We start from the raw sequence: 17,068 nt of genomic DNA, 5'->3' as shown, positions 1-17,068 counted from the left end.
GGTAACAACTGGGTTAGCGGTGCTACGCGGAAGATTCAAAGGCGACGATGCATTCATTATTGTAGTCACAGAGTGTTCTATTTTAATGATTTCGTAATGGATTTGTTGATTTTTGTACTTGTTCTGTAGCAATAATTGTGTCTTGTATCTGTTTTGATTTAAGACATCTTTTGGTGCCATCTTTGAATGATATTGTTCTGATTTTATCGTTTTCAGATACTGGTGGGTAAATTGGGCATTACCGCCATGCTTGCTCACTACGAGTGGACGATTCCAAATTCAGATATTTAGAAAATTTATTGTTATAAGTCAGCAAGCTTTGTGGAGTCCTTTAGGGCTGATGCCGCTCGGCCGAATGCTGAAGGAACATGGGCGGGTTTTAGTCAGTAAAAGTCTGACTGTCTTAAACACAAAATTTTTGTTCTATAAATTTTGTTTGAACTAAGAAATTGTCACGAAAAAGGGGAGGCCTCCCAGCAGTGAGAGGATAAAGGCTGTGGATGATGATGATGATGAAGTGATTCGTGTGTTGTGCAAACGTTTAATTGATGCGTTACTGATTAAAATGCCGTTAAAACTAGGTTGTTGTGCGAATGCGGAAGATCCTTAAAGTTTAATTAATTTTGATCACAAAGTTTGCTATGCATTGTTACATTTTCACAAGACTTAGGAGGACGTGGTTCGCTTACGTTCTTAGCTTTAAGAGTCGATATTTTAAGTAAATTGCCTTTACGAGATTATGCTGGACGGTGTCTCTATTATGCCTGCCGTGAACGTGTCGACTGTTTACTTAGGTCGTTTTTCTTAAGAGTAGGTGGAAAATATATTTATAACCTCAAAAACAATTTTTAACAGGTTTTATAGTCTTAACCCATTTAACAAGTCTATAGGCTTATTCGTAATGTGTGAAGCATAGATGTTAACTATTCAATTCAGTAAAGAATTTCAGTAAAACATTGTTAACCTAAAATTAGAAAAGAAAAAAATAATTATACAAGTTTGACTTTCTGATATTAACGTCGTTTAATCTACATAAAGTTAAATATTTACAAGTTAAAAAACAAAAAAAATAAATAAATTAAAGCATCAAAAAATTCATCGGCATCGCTGCCGGCTGGGAGTGTGCCCAAAAGGCTGGCAGCATTGCCACGTTGAATGGCAATGCTAATCCTCTGAGCGAGGTAAAAGCCAGCCTTTGGGTCACGAAAAGTATCAACGAGACGCTTTGCTAGGTCTTTAAAAAGCGTTTTGGCACTCGGCCCCCACGGCCCAAAAGTTTCAACCCCAAACGGCTCAAAGAAGTAACTACCAACTAGATTACCATATTTGCGCCGTTTGAGGTTTTCAGCAGCCGCGGCAGCAGAGCCAGCGCAGCTCGAAGAGCCGGGAAGGTGAGATGGCGCAAGAGTATCGACACAAGTGGCGTCCCACACTAAAGGCCTACCCATCTTCCAAGGGAACAAAAAATAATAATTAAAATAATTCTTTGTAACATAGGTAATTTTTCAACTTTACTTAGTCTACAGTCCTACATACCTATAAGTTGGTACCTACATAATTTGTGATCCCGTATCTCTGTACAAAAAGCCGCGGCTCCGCCATGTTAATTAATGAGGAAGCTGTAATCCAGAGCGTACGTTTTAACTAGCGCTAAAGGCTGTCACACACGTATAGCTAAGTGAGAGATGTTTTTAATTATATATGAGGTATTTTGCGGTTTCCAAAAGAGTAAGAAAAAAACTCTGTTACAAAGGCCGTCTGTCACAAGGCTGTGTCTCATTAATTAGTAAGCCGACATTCTAAAATTTCATAGATATGTCTTTATGTCGCAACGTCATTAAAGTAAAGATTGGGGTTAAGTAACGATACTTCCTTCCCTTTTGATGGGTGATCATTTCTGATCTGAAATTTGGTCTTTTTTTTAGAAGCCCACGTCCTAAGTTTGTCTAAATCTTTCTACGATTTGCTTATAAAACAATAATAGCTACATTACCGCATCGCATAGCTATCTCAGGAACACATTTATAAAACAGCCTGACAGACAGACAGCCCATGAAAAACTCTGAAGAGGGAAATTCCTTGACCATAACTGTCCAGTGACAAAACCACATTCTCCGACTAGTATGGTGCACACTCACTAGGTGACTACGTAACTCTTCGTTAAGGTGAGGATTGGCTGGTGGAAACATGTGGAAAATTTAATAAACCAGTAATAAAGCTGAGATGAGTGAAAAAATATGTTCGTTTCGGAGAAAACCTTTTTGTGGTGGTCTTTTTTGGGGTATTGCGAACTTTATTTTGGGCAGGTATTTAGACATTTTTTGACAGGAGAAGAATTTAGTGCTCCAGTTGTGTGATAGTTTTAAAAGGAACTAAAAACAACTATCTTAGCAAAACTGTCAGGGGTGCATGGGCAGATCCAGCGGGATTGTCCGAAAGTTTAACGTCGGCCTCGGTACACGAACGGCAAAGGTTTATGCCATAAAATTTCTAACAGAGCTTCCGCTCTACCTAAAGCGGAAAGAGGCAATTGAAGATCGGCGGATCGGAGGACAGGAGGATCCAAAAAAAAGATCGAAATTGTTTACCTGCCATTAAAAGTCGAATTCTGGACCTAGAAAAAATATTAGTGGGAATCTTAGCAAGACTTTATTTTCATCGCTTTTCGCTTCTTATACGATCTTACCTTAAAGCCAGCCCTATGAAGAAAAGGAATCTCATTTAGTGCTCACCTTTCGTTCTCAATGACTGATCAATGAACAAATATCTTGTGTTACTAATATATCGTATGTTATTACCAATTTGCCGATGCATGGTTTATTAGGTGTTTGTAGATTTATTTTACTTTGCAACAAGCTATATGGCTTTCATTATGATCCTTGGATTTTTTTTTAAATTTTATAATAGGATTATTTTGACAGCTGCTTTCTTTACTTTTCAACAGTCTTAAAAAGGAGGGAATGCTAAATTCGTCATTTTTATGCATTTTTCCTTAGAATTTCATCAAGTGTGTTCAGTAGTTCTTAGTTGACCTCGGTAATTATATGTTTCAGTTGTCAAACAACATTATAACGATTCTTTTTATTACAATAAGGCTATCAAAGAGCCAGCTGCATTAGTTATTGACTAAAATATGAATTTTCAAAATATATAAAAAAAAATGAAAATATTCACCAAAGACAGTCTTTAAATTGGTTCCACAGATTAAAAGTAACAAACATTTGGCACATTGTGTTTAGCCCTACATCAAGAGCCACACAGTAGCTCCTAAATCTAATGTACAGCCCTGACAAAGAGTCGTTTAGCCAAAAAGAGCTTTCTGAGAGTTTTTTTATTCTTAACAGGTAAAATATATTTTTTTTGGCCACTGCATAGGGTTATCCTTCTTCATGGCTAAAATGCTAAGTAATATTTCTGCCTAGGGATGTTAGAGGATTGGGCGGTAGTCTGCGATATCGTCTCCGCTTGGCTCAAGACTCCCGACTAAAGAGAACGAGGAAGCATTCCAGAGGTTTTAGCTGGTAAGAGTCTGCTTTCCCCAGGATGAATGAAGTTCTAAAAGGTTTCCATTGGCTCAAAAAGGGGCGTAGGACAGCGTTAGTTCAGTTACTTGAAGCATTTACGTCACACACAATTTTCGTCAGAGATAACAAAAAAAATCCTTGACCACTACATAAATGTTATTAAATAACGTAGTAAATAAGTTCAACATAAACAATTCTCGCATTACATAAGGGCGGCGTAGGTTATTACGTGTCCCTACCGGTACCTGGCTAAATACTAGATAAACTCGCTAACTGGATCGAGACTGATAGGTGACCGTATGTGTCACTTATGTGGATGTTTATAGAGCTGCTTGCTGTTTATACTCTTGTTATATACAACCTTAATAATTTTGTGTTTGCCCCAGATCTCGGAAAGTTATTAATCCACCTTTCAGTGTCTTGTTTTTTAAAGACTCCTGAATTTAGGAATTGAATCCTTGTGACGCTGTGGTTTGATAAAATTAATAAAGACGCCTAGACTCAGGACAAGCTTTCGTGGATCACAAATACGCTGGGATGGAACCAGTACGTCACATGCTGTAGATTTGCCATTGTGAGTTACTTGGCTAGCCGTGTAGTCATATTTCTAAAAGAGGTCTTGTAAATTTTGTTTTAGTACATGACATGTTTTATTTTTCATACAAGTATGAAGAATTCATAAGAAAGAAGAAGACTCTCATAAATACATAAAAAATTGAAATCGAATAAATAACTTAAACAACCCAACGACCAGTACCTATGTCATCTCCAATCAAAGATGTCTTCATTCCATCCCATTCCTTACAGATCACTTAACATGCTACCTATAATTAAACGTATCAGTTTACATACTAAACTATCATTGAAACATAACACACATAGCTGAAGATCCAAAGCATCAATTACTAATTAACTCTTCACCTCATCAACCAGATTTATTTTCCCGACATTTGCATTTCACATTTCTTCCTCATGCTTCACAGTCTCAACCAATTCATTTTCTTCATTAACAGCTCCATATACATCGCCTCAAGCTTTCCTATACAGGGTGTATATAAATCCTGTTTCCGTAGCTACACATGGTGTTATAAATACCATTACTTTCTTGGTCAGTTCACTTTCTTTCCTCACTTCAGCTTGAATAGTCGGACGAAATGATACGGTTTAATTATGTAAGTTTGTTTTTATTAATTGGATTATAAGGGATTACTTTAAGGGATTTCTTATTTTTTGAGGTTTATTAACAAATTCAAAATTTGGGAAAAAAATGAACCGAGAAGAGAATTTCTTCCTTTACAAAGTCGGTTAGAAAGATAGATTCATTCATTACTCATGAATTAATCACACAGTAATAGGCCGTTGAGCGAGTATCCTTATCTTATTGTTTTGTTTACAATTTTAATGAATTTCTTCGAAAACAGTCTCATTAAAGAGTGTTGACTATTCACAATGCGATAATAAGTTATTTATTTTGTGTTATATCTAGTTATTTAAGATCATTTCATTAAAAAAATGTAGATCCTGGTCTTTTGATGTTTTTTGATCAGCTATGGTTTGATTCTTTAACGGGTTCTAAGTATTTTTTTTTTAATTGAATATTGTTTTTCTTTGGTAGCAATTTGTGTTCAAAAACGGCATTGAAAACATGGCCAGGATCCATTGAATATGTTATACTAATATTAATAGTAGCAAATTCTGGACCTAATCAATTTTGTTTAGCACGTAAATGACGTCCTTGCAAAAAATGTGTCAGCGTTCTGGGATTAAAGTTTATCTAAAGCTAATGATAATACATTAGACCTCAATAGTATTGACCTTATTATACTAATGTGTCAACAATCACGCGATAGAGATAATCTGGGTACCTACTTTGGTTTTTTTATTTTCAAAACAGTCATATACATTTTTGGTGCACACATGACAAAGAATTTTAATCAGTATTTTGGATAGTTTTATGTTGTCTTTCATGCAAATTGTGCTAAAGCAATTATCTTTGATTATAATTATTTGTGTACCTAGTTTCGTCTATCAAGTTACTTGCTTCTTACAAATACTTTATTGCGTAAAAGAATCGCATTTATAAAATTAGTAGCTGATTGCAAGTGTACTGATAATCCTCAGTACATTTGTATTAAGCTTATCGTGAAAATTTGATCAATGTAGTTAAGTCTGTCTTTTAAATATAAATATGTATTTTAGGAAAGACGACAGTTAATTATGGTTATAAAGCAGCATTTTAGATAAGCTTTATCCTACACGGCTTAACAGATAGCTTAACTTATCGCCTTGTATTATATGTGTGAATTTTTCTTCCAGATTTTGCTGTTCCTCTGCATTCAATACGCAGCGAGCGCTGATCAGGCCAAGCGATCAGTTGGAGGCATACCCATCCGCCATTCCTATTCCGAATTCCATAATCGAGTGGCTATACCTGTACCTCAACCTGTACCTATTGGGATACCTAGGGCAGTACCATACCCGGTCCATGTTGGGGTACCAGTGGACGCTCCTAGGCCCGTCCCTGTGGCTGTACCCCAGCCAGTAGCCCAAGTAATAGCCCGACCTGTCGCGGTACCCGTGGACCGCCCATTCCCGTACCCCTACGCGCAGCCAGTACCTGTGACTGTGACCCAAGGAGTTGGGATCCCCGTACCTCAGCCGTACGCTGTTGGTGTGCCAGCTCCAGTACCAGTAAGGGTACCTCAACCCGTTGCCGTTCCAGTTTCAATCGGCGGAGGTGGTTTAGGAGGAGGCGGAATCGGTGGAATTGGTGGAATTGTTGGTATTAGAGGGATCGGAATAGGCGGTATCAGTGGTATTGGTCACGGATCTTACGGTATTGGGCCTATTGCAGGTCATTCTGCAATTATCTCTCAACCTCTATCGGGTAGTTACAGCAGCGCGATTGCTGCCCATGGGCAATATGCGCATGGGCATCATTACTGACCCTTCAGTCAAATATTTATAGAAGTTTAAAAATGTAAATATAAAGAACAATTAGGATAGTATTGTATATATATATACATATAACGAGCTATTTTACTTTGCCAGCTAGAATGCTATGATAGAGACGAATTGCATGAGAAAATTATACCCAATTCATCCTTCGTTTATCAATGTCAGAAAATGAGTAAGTAACCCCATGCGATAAACTGTGTCTTAAGTTGTATATTTTTTAATAATCTTTACAATCATGGAGGACTTTGCTTTCTCGTTGAAATAATGATTATGATGTAGTCTGCTAACAATGATTCTATCATGACGCACCATGACGAACGATATTTTCTCAAATCACTTGAGTTTTTTTTTCGTTTTGTATTGCAAGACTGTACTTGTTACCTATTTAGAGCTTTTTTATATACTGTTTAGGTTTAATTTGCGGTGGTGTGTTAATAGGTGTGCACACCGTTATAAATAGAGGTGTCAACACTACATTGCAAACAATATTTTTCTTTAAATGTAATTCTTTCCGTGAACTTTTTTGTTTAGTTTTTTCTGTTTTTGAGGCTATCATTTTATCTGCATACTACTGTCCGTGTTTCGGAAGGCACGTTAAATTGTGGGTCCCGGCTGTTATTCCTACATCTTTGACAGTCGTTACAGGTAGTCAGAAGCTTGAAAAAGTCTGACAGCCAGTCTAACCGAGAGGTATCGTGTTGCCTAGGTAACTGGGTTAAGGAGGTCAGATAGGCAGTCGCTCCTTGTAAAACACTGGTATCTAGCTGAAACCGGTTGGACTGGTAGCCGACCCCAACATAGTTGGGAAAAGGCTAGGCCGATGAAATGACTACTTTTATAGATATAGACCAATAATTGGAAATTATTTGTTGCTTAGTTTATTATGTACCTCTAATTATTTTCCCCGTTTTACTATGTATTAAGTTTATTGATAAGAGTAGAGTTAAGACTTAAATAAATGGAACAGAACTTGTTTTAATATGGTTCGATATTATAAAGCTGTATCCCAATTTCGACTGATGTATATAGTCATATTATATAAGGTGCATAAGTTTTATAAATATATAATATAATACATAATTAAATGCTTGATTTGTTTTAACTATCCCAAACCCAACATACTCTTATTTATTTAGATATTTACTGTCCTCGGAGTTTATTCAAACACTGGTCAAGTGCGAGTCAGCCTCGCGACACTGATGATTGATAGACTTTAAGAAGGCTAAAGAAATAAATCGGTTAAATGACAAAATCAACTATATTATGACCTCAGCAAACGCGGCTTAACTTTGAACTGTATTTTCAGTTTTATTTTTGTTTGTTGCTAAGGCGACGATAATACTCGTATATGTACATCATCTATTAAAATTCCAACTCTCTAGCGATTACGGATCATAAGATATAGCCTCGTAACTGACGAACACACAGGGGTGCCTGAGTATAATTTGAGTACAGAATCCTAAAAAGGCTGAAACACTGACCACCAAGATTCAACAACAAAACATATTAGGTACTGATAAACATAACTTTCATCACAAAAACAAATTAATCAACAAATTTGTTTTTACTTCATAATTATTTTCTAGAATACATATCTGGTCACGTTTCCCTAGGGTTAAAACAATCGGATTATCTGCCATTATCATTAGTACGGCACAATTTTTTTTGATATTTACCTGATAAGGCTTATCGCAGTGATACGTTCCTATCAGTACATCCTATTTGGGCCAACGGAACGCTCGTGTGTTTATTTTATTAAAGTATTTCTTTTTTGTTTAGAAAAGTGATTTGAGTGTTTAGAAGATTGTTTTTGGAGAATATTTGTCGGCGAAAATGTATTCACGTAAGTTTTGATTTGAGTAAATGTAGGATTCTAATTTGTTGTATTTCTTAAGTTAATTTCATAGGTTATTAAAAAAAGAAGTTATCATATTAAAAGTATTTTAGTGTTTCCATACAATTTAATCAACGGTTTATAAATGAAAGCATATTAAAGGAATAAGATATTGTTACAAAAAACAGTATAGAATTATAAATTGTTGTTTATGTTGCTTTCTTTAACCTTGTGTTGGACAACTTGGGTTTCGGTACTTTTTAAGAAGAGCTTGAAAAGTAGATAGGTTTTATATAATTTATGTGTCGCCTGCCAATATCGACCTTTTTTTTATCACGGGATGGTAGAGTTTCTTGTAAAACAGCGTCATAACCTTGACAAACGAAATAAACAACAATCTTACCTTGTGTATTTTTTTCTGCTGTGCTGCTTTTTTAAATAATTCGTTTACATTTACTCTAGTATCGACAAAATAAATATCTAATCTAAAATCGTTGCAATCGGTCATAGTTTCTTTTAGGCGTACATTAAACAAATAGTTTGTTGCCGGTTCAAGTCCCGTTGAGGTTTTCTTTTCACTGTATACTTTGTTTCTAATAACATTTCGAGTTTAATTTGTACATATATGCTATACTAGCTGTTCCCCGCGACATTGACCGCGTGGTTAGAAGATATAAGTTATGGTTTATACCTGCCCTGTTATTTCCAAATTTTCATTGTATTTTCGCTCATATTAGTCCCAGCGTGATGGTATATAGCCTAAAACCTACCTCGACGAATGGTCTATTCAACACAAAAATAATTTTTCAATTTAAACCAGTAGTTCTTGAGATTAGCGCGTTCAAACAAACAAACAAACTCTTCAGCTTTATATATTAGTATAGATTATAATTAATTATAACGTTAATAGTTAATATGCAAGTTCAATTATACAATATTGATTATATATCACGATATAACTGTGAAATTCTTAGTTAACGGAAGTGTTTATCGTAAAAATAATTGTGATTATTTTTACTCATTATACGCTCAAACAACCTTTTAATTAGTTATCGATAGTTTTGATAAGAATTTAATACGTAACCGATAGAAAAAGTAATAATTTAGCTACATTAAACGGTTAACACGTCAAATGCTAAAAACGTTATTTTTACTTTTAGCACTTGAGTTTGTCCTCATGATTTTATTCTTGTTATTTCACGGCTTTTCAGACACCATTATTTTCGGGCCTAGCATACTAGGAATTCTCAAAGATTATCTTAAAGGAAAACATTATTATATTTCTAAAACTAGGCTCACAGTACAACATGGTCATATTAGTTTTGATGCCCATTTTATTTGTCAGATTTTCAGCCATTTAAAATATGTTAATTTTCCTAAACAGAATATTGCAAGCATGTCCAAGGTCCGTGTAGGTATCCTATTTCTTCAATTCTCTGTTTAAATATTATGTAAATTCTCCTCAATATAGTGCAGTGTGTGTTATGTCCATAGTTACAGTGGTTAAAACTCAAGTCATTTGTTTTTTCTTTTCGGCATTTGATAACACAACCATTAGTCATTTGTCAACAGAACATTGCTTCGGCCAGCAAGATTATCAAACGTAGCTATTGTGTCTTTCTCTAATGGAAGCAGTGACTTCTAATTGATAACATATGAATACATACCGACGTATTAGTATGTACTTGCGTAAAAGCAAATATTATTTGAGCTCCAAAGTATACTTACAGATTTAGAAAGTCAACTGAAAAGTAAACGTATTCAAGGATGCCTAATATTATTTTGTCCTGGTTTTTTGGTCTGATTTCGATGTGCCTGCGTGAATTGCTAATTAGGGTAAAGTACCTTTAGTCGTACCAGCGCTTAAGTCGTACCACGTCGATATCTGCGCATCCGTCATGAAAAGGTGGCATCTAGCAGTGCAATATGATTCTACTAAGTACCACGGGTAAACAGCAACGCGCGGCGGCTTGCCGGAATTCGCGATCAAAAAATAATGGAAAAGTAAGTTTTTTGCACAGTTTTCACTAATTTTTTTACGTCATTCATAAGCAATTTCACAAAAGATTGTGTTGAAACGAATATTTTTTTGATTCATGTCTGTTTTTATAGTGTTTTCTGGTTGATATGAGCTAGGTTAAATGGTGAACGGTTTCTAGGTTATGTTTTAAAATTTGGTTCTTAACTTTGTACACCCCGCTGCCTAACTCGTACCTGCATAAACTTCCTAATTCGTACCGGTACGACTTAGGTGTTACAGAGATATTTTTTGCTAATTTATTTTTTTTCCTTTAGGTGATCAATATGGCAAAGAAAATTTATAACTATTGGAAGCAAGATGACATAGATGAACACAAAAAGGAACACAATTCACAAATAAAAAAAGAAAGATAGACAGAAAATCTAACAAAGATAAGAAACTAGATGCTAAAGAAAATTGGTTCCGCAAACTTACAACACTGAACAAGATCGCAAAGAAAATATGACACTATGTTTTAAATGCAAAGGATGGGTACATGATTTATGTGCAGATCTCGAAATTAAAACTAAAAATTACATTTGTGATATATGCAATTAAAAAATGATAGTTTTATTTCCCAAAGGTACTTTTTATTGTTATATTTATAAGTAAGACTGAAACTGGTCTCGTAGCATATAAGTCTACGCAGTTTTTTAATTGTCCTTAGAATTCTAGTTGGAAATATATATGTTTACTCTAAGTACGGCTTAGGCCATGGGTGGTACGATTAAGGCAACCGGTTGCCTAAGTCGTACCGAAGGAAGGTTTTTGTAAAACCTATAAAAAACACTTTATTAAAAGATTGTTATATGTCTTATTAGTCTTTGTTGATTCGTTAATAAATGAAGTATTTATATATGCAAAGATTTTTCTTTTATTTATATTACAATAGAAATTATAGCTATTTTCCTTGAACTGGTACGACTAAGGCGACCTTACCCTATTAGTCTGTGCGGTGCAACTTAACCTATATTCTCTCTTGGGACAAGTTGCGAGAATACTTCTATGATATCCAAGGATTAGCAAAATGCGCGTAATATAGCGAAGTACCATGAGTTCAATAAGAAGTATAAGGTAGTAAGCCATTTTCCACTTTGATACTTTTCGCCGATCCAAAACCAATTTTATAGTCCTTAATACCTAATGCTCCCCAAAAGTCCTCACAATCCAAATTTTCCCCCAGTGCTGATCTGTGCAATGATTTGTAATTTTCATTGAAACATACGTACTACATTTAAAGTATAATGGAATTCGAGTAGTTTTTAGTAGTATTAAGTACCTACGTAATGTACTTCCATGGCCACTATCGCACTCGTGAACTTGATATCTTGTATCATAGATAAAAGATAAAGTTTATTCTGTTACCAATGTTTAACGCCTGCTGTTTATGTTATAATTGATTTTTACTTGTGAATCATTGCGAATGCAAAACTTGTAGGCGTTACCTATTATATTCACTTACTGATCGTACTCATCAGCATCGTTAACCCAATGTGGTCCATAGCTGAATATACTGATTGCATAAATAGAGCATAATAATAAGATACCATACTACGTGGCAATGCAGCCAGCCCTTTTGGGCACGTTTCCCAACTCTGACACGAATGAAGATGCATTTTTTGACGCGCTTTAGATTATGTATGTTGTTTATTTTGTATTGATATTAAATTAAATAGTTAAAAAAATGAAATAATATGATATGCCTAACCAGCAATCGCCCTCGGCTGCGCCCGCGTTTATACCGTTTCACGCTAGAATTCGTTTTTCAGACAAAAAAGTTGTCCAAATATTAAGCTAGACTAACGAAATTTCATCAATAGGTATAGGTTCAATAGCTTTTGCGTGAAAGAGTAACCTCAAAACATCCAAAATCATAACAGCAACAAAAACAATCTTTTTTTAATAAAATTAAGTAAGTACCGAAGGATAAATTTCTTTAAAAATAATTCAGAAATCAGTAAAAAGCCAATGCTTCACAACTTTCACAAAAACTGTTCAGAAACATTATTTTTTGTAGATAAAACAAATAGCTGTCGTTCAACTTGAAAAGGTAATACTGATATGGACGTTTTTTAAAAAGCTCAATCTGGTGCAGCTTAAGCTTAATTATAAACAAGAACTGAGAAAAGACGCATTTACTTCAGGACCGTTTAATAATTTACAAAATTACTTCTTTGTTGTCCGTTGATAGATATTTTCGCCAAAACCCACATCGAACGATACAGATATCGTTACTGCGATAAGATAATTATAGACATTCATATTCAACTCATGTTATAGAGTACTTTGTACCTACAGCTAGCAACAGAAGTCACTTAACACAATCCAATAATCCAATGGATATTCACTTATTAGAATCGCCCATTTTTTTCGGACACGATCATGATCGGACGCACGTGCGTCTTAACTTTACAAATTCTTTAACTTATTTTTACAACTTATAGAACAAAATAAATTTTATTAATGTGAATATACAGTATCTTTTGAGATTTGAGATGAAAATTTGTTTCTATTGAACGATTTTTGTTTCCGATTGTACCTACCTAAATATAACAGGTGCAAAACGTTTTTCAGTTTAAAATAAAACCATGTTACCCTTTTATGAAAACTGACTACACTCCTGAACAAAGGTACACCCCCTTTTATCTATATTTTGTTTGGTCCTTTATGTCTTTCCTAAATCTTCTTTAACTTCAAATTCAAGTCTTATTAATTATTTTGGAATAATAGAAGCATTACTTCAGATATTTGTTTTGTTGGTTTCAGAAATCCCCTTCATAGAAACAATACCGAGGCAGAGGAGTTTCGGATGTCTCTCACTCAAATTTGGAAGCATATTCTCAGCTTTAACTATTATTGTAAGTATCTATGAGTCAGTTCATGAAATTTCCTTATTTTCTTTCAGGTACGAAATGTCTTAAGATTTTGTACCTATATTGTCTTTCTGGTTGAATGATTCTATGCTGAACCATTCACACATTCACACAATCTTGTAATCAAAGGGAGTAAGACAAACTCTGCTATGATCCACTTGTGCCTTTGATAAATCTTGACATTATTGCGTTATTTAAATAATTGCGGAACCTCTCAAAGATACTAAATTCTATTATTTAGGAGACCTACTATTGTATCTTCAAATACTTTCGCAGATGTGGATGCGGAACGCTGTAATTTCAACAAAAAAAATCACACTTCAAAAGATCCTGGTAGACCTCCAGATACTTACATCGGAATACTAAATATCCTCCTTTCTCTATTTAAAGTTGTACACAATCCTCGCCCTCGCACAATGCATGGCCACCATCGACCAGCTGATCCCGAGCGAGGTCAGCTGGTCCAACCGGGAGAGCGTCACAATGTACCTCTTCGCGATCTCCATCATCATCAGCCACTGCATCACGCTCGTCCTCACGGCTATCATGTTAGCTGGTACACTAAGGGTAAGTAGACAGCTAGAAAATATAGGAAACAAAAAGACTGTTGTATTGGGCAAAAGATTTGAGGACGAAGTTTCTTATAAATGTTAAAGTAAGATAGATGCTGTTGTGGAACAGAGATCCCGCTCAATGCTGTGCAGTGATGTTTTGTTTCTATATCTTCAATATTTGTACTGTAAGAAGAGTTCGTGCAACATTCATAGCCCCAACAGATCTATGAAAATGTTATGTATAGTAATGGATTGTTTATATATTTTGAACTGTTATCAAGCGAAAACATATGCAAACAAAAAAGTTTTGGATTTTAGTCTACAAGTATTACAATAGATTTCCAATTTATAAACAATAAAAACTGGTATTCAATCGAGATTCATATTAACTGGCGCTTAAATCAGGAATGGAGTAAATCATTCGACAAATTCTAACATTATCATTCATGTACTTCCAGGAGAAACCAAACTTGATGAAGCCGTGGGTGATCTGGACGTCTTGCCTGGTGATGGGCAACCTGCTACTCATGGTCTACTGGACAACCATCACCGTCGTCTTCAACCACATCGATGACAGCTCTTTCCTCATCTACGTGGTTGCCTTCTTGATTTTAAGTAAGTTAGAGTTAAATTTTAATTAGAAGTTTAAGGTTAAGTTTCCACAACTTTAATTTCATAAATTTCAGTCTTACACGGCTAAGGCTAAGATGAAATATACTAATTTTCTTCATTACTTTAGGGCAAAATCATTGATCATAAGTACTCAACAACTTTGCTATTTAACTTGTTAAGGCACTGAAAAAAACATTAACATTCAACAAATCTATATAGAAGCTATATAGAAAATTTAAAAAGCAACGTTTATATGTCCCAACATGCTTTACTTAACTGACATCACCATCACATAACATCAAATAACAATCTACTCCTCAATTTTGAAAACAAATGAAAAGCAACTCACCAAAAAATACAACATAAAACTTCTATTAATCGAATTTGTTTTCCCCTGCTGCAGTAATCCGATTCTACATGCTGATGCTGGTGTCCAGCTACTACAGACAGCTGATTGAGGAGTCAGCGGAGAGGATGAAGACTCTACTGAACACCGACACGTGGTACTCGGCGTAGTAGGAACAGCTGGTGGTCAGCAACAGAAGTCAGATAACAAGAAGTTACATAATCCGATTAACCAAGTACCCGTATGTTAATATAGTACCTATTGAGAGGCGAATAAATAGGTATTTATTTAATAATGGTACCTATACCCATGTATATGTTCGATTGGCGGATCTTGCCGTTGTATGCTCAATTATTGATTGCCTGACTAGTTTCAGACCCAACTAGTCGGGCGATCCTTATAAAGACGCTCGAGTAGAGCATTACAAATAAGATGATACAAATAAACACCATTTTTCGGTGATATACAGGATTTGGTGTTTATAAGCATATTTTGCAATAACAGCTAATTGAATTTCTAGTTTCCAGTTTCAGTTGTTTTAAAAATCTGATTTTGTTATGTGACTTCTTTTGTAGAGACGCACGCGACGGTACCTTGAGATAGATCAGCTGAGTTAAACAAGGAATAAGGTTAAAAAGAGGAATGGATGAGGTAAAAGAAAAAAGATAAAGACAAACGCTGAGGCCAAAACGTGAAATAAGAATGAATAGTCGTGAATGATATGACGTATGTAAAGTTGAAATGTAAATCTGTGATGTGGTTATTTTCTTTTATATGCAACTTTTTAGGATAGTCAGATTTAAAATACGTAAAATAATATTTCCAGAAATATGGTTTTCTAAAAAAAAATGATCGGCCGATGAAATTTTGGTTGGTATGAAAAGTTCCATTAGTGATCTTTTTATCAAGTGTTTTGTAGATTAATTTTGAAATAAGTACATTCATTATTTCATAGTTCATTTATTCATTTTATCTGTATTTGTGTGAATAACTAAATAAACAAAACCAATTTAAAATGTGTATAGATTTTAATAAAAACCTTGTAGTGATAATGTGATTTTGTATGCGTGTTTTCTTATGACGTACGTATTTAAATGTACTATTTTAAATCCGTAGATTATTTATATGTTATTATATTTGTAAAAGATTAAATATAAGCAATGGCTGCCTTTCCTTGGCAGTAGTCGGCCAAAGATCGTGATATCGTGGTTGTTTATGAAATATAAAATTAATATTTGTATTTTTATGTACATAAATATCCCATACGGTCAGTATTTCATTAGGTACTAATATATTTGATTAAATGAGGTAATATGTGTATGGATTGACTGTCTTTTGTATATTAATGAATTAAATAATATTGAATTATGTTAGCTCAAAAATTTGTAAATAAAAACTTAGAATTAAACAAAAAAATAAATTTTAAATGTATTTTTATTTGGCATAATATTTCTTATGAACTTACAAAAAATCTATTTACAATTTCTTATCAATTAAAATATAACTTAGCGTATAGGTAACATTAATACGTAAAATATTTAATAACATTACATAGATATAGTACGGACTGGCTAAACTTACGAATTTGATAATAGTCTTTCAAAAATACGTCGAAAAATATTATGAAAGCACATGGCGCATAAAGTTTTCGATAAAAACATAAATATTTTTGCTTGAAACTTTTACTCAAAATATAATTAAAGATAACTTTGTATAGAATTATGATAAGCGTCCATATTATAAATTATGAAAATTAGTTACATTACTTTAACGAATATGTTTAACTAATCTAGCGCTGAAAAAATATGGTAGAGGTAACTTAATAATTAAATCATATTCGTAATTAGTATCACTTTTAAATTTAGAGCTATTTATTTGTTTTCTGTACTCGATCAAGGCATCTAACAATTTTATTTTCTAAAAAAAAACAAGATTATTATTTATACACCCGCTACGTAAAGAGTAAACCAACATTTAAACGAACTGTAAGGAATTTGATTCTATTCAAAAAAGTTCAAGTCACAAGAATAAAAACTCAGACTCCGAACAAGCATTTGTGGCTAAAACGAGTGCTTGTCCTACGCGGGCGCCAAGAAGAAATAGTGATAAAGTTTTTTTTCATCTAGCTGTGTCCCACTGCTGGGCAAAGGCCTCCTACAAATCCTTCCACGATTCTCCGGGATACTTCCGGGCCGCATGAAGCTAGCCCGCTCGGTAAGCGTTAGTGCCAGCTTTCGTAAAATTATAAAAAAGGACTTTAAAAAAGTATCAAATGCGCCTAATACCAATTAAATTGTCTTAAGAAATAAAATAAGTCCCTAAATTAACTACAGTGCCATTTAATTGA

General features: G+C 34.4%; 2 protein-coding genes across 2 annotated transcripts; both read left to right on the top strand.

Annotated features, from left to right (window-relative positions):
- Positions 1-4,678: 4,678 nt before the first annotated feature.
- On the top strand, positions 4,679-6,470 carry LOC113503964 (tetra-peptide repeat homeobox protein 1-like). The gene is made up of 2 exons (XM_026886109.1): positions 4,679-4,696; positions 5,841-6,470. Exons 1-2 carry the CDS (start codon positions 4,679-4,681, stop codon positions 6,468-6,470), a joined length of 648 nt encoding a protein of 215 aa, XP_026741910.1.
- A 1,735-nt stretch (positions 6,471-8,205) lies between these two features.
- LOC113503781 lies at positions 8,206-15,482 on the top strand. Its single transcript, XM_026885867.1, has 5 exons — positions 8,206-8,325; positions 13,103-13,194; positions 13,600-13,776; positions 14,222-14,378; positions 14,779-15,482. Exons 1-5 carry the CDS (start codon positions 8,316-8,318, stop codon positions 14,889-14,891), a joined length of 549 nt encoding a protein of 182 aa, XP_026741668.1. The 5' UTR covers positions 8,206-8,315; the 3' UTR covers positions 14,892-15,482.
- The last annotated feature ends 1,586 nt before the right edge of the window (positions 15,483-17,068 follow it).

The sequence above is a fragment of the Trichoplusia ni genome, chromosome 20 (genome assembly GCF_003590095.1).
Source record: "Trichoplusia ni isolate ovarian cell line Hi5 chromosome 20, tn1, whole genome shotgun sequence".
Classification (NCBI taxonomy): Eukaryota; Metazoa; Arthropoda; class Insecta; order Lepidoptera; family Noctuidae; genus Trichoplusia; species Trichoplusia ni.
The sequence above is the reverse complement of the archived record's forward strand: the minus strand, read 5'-3'. Positions and strand labels throughout refer to the sequence as shown.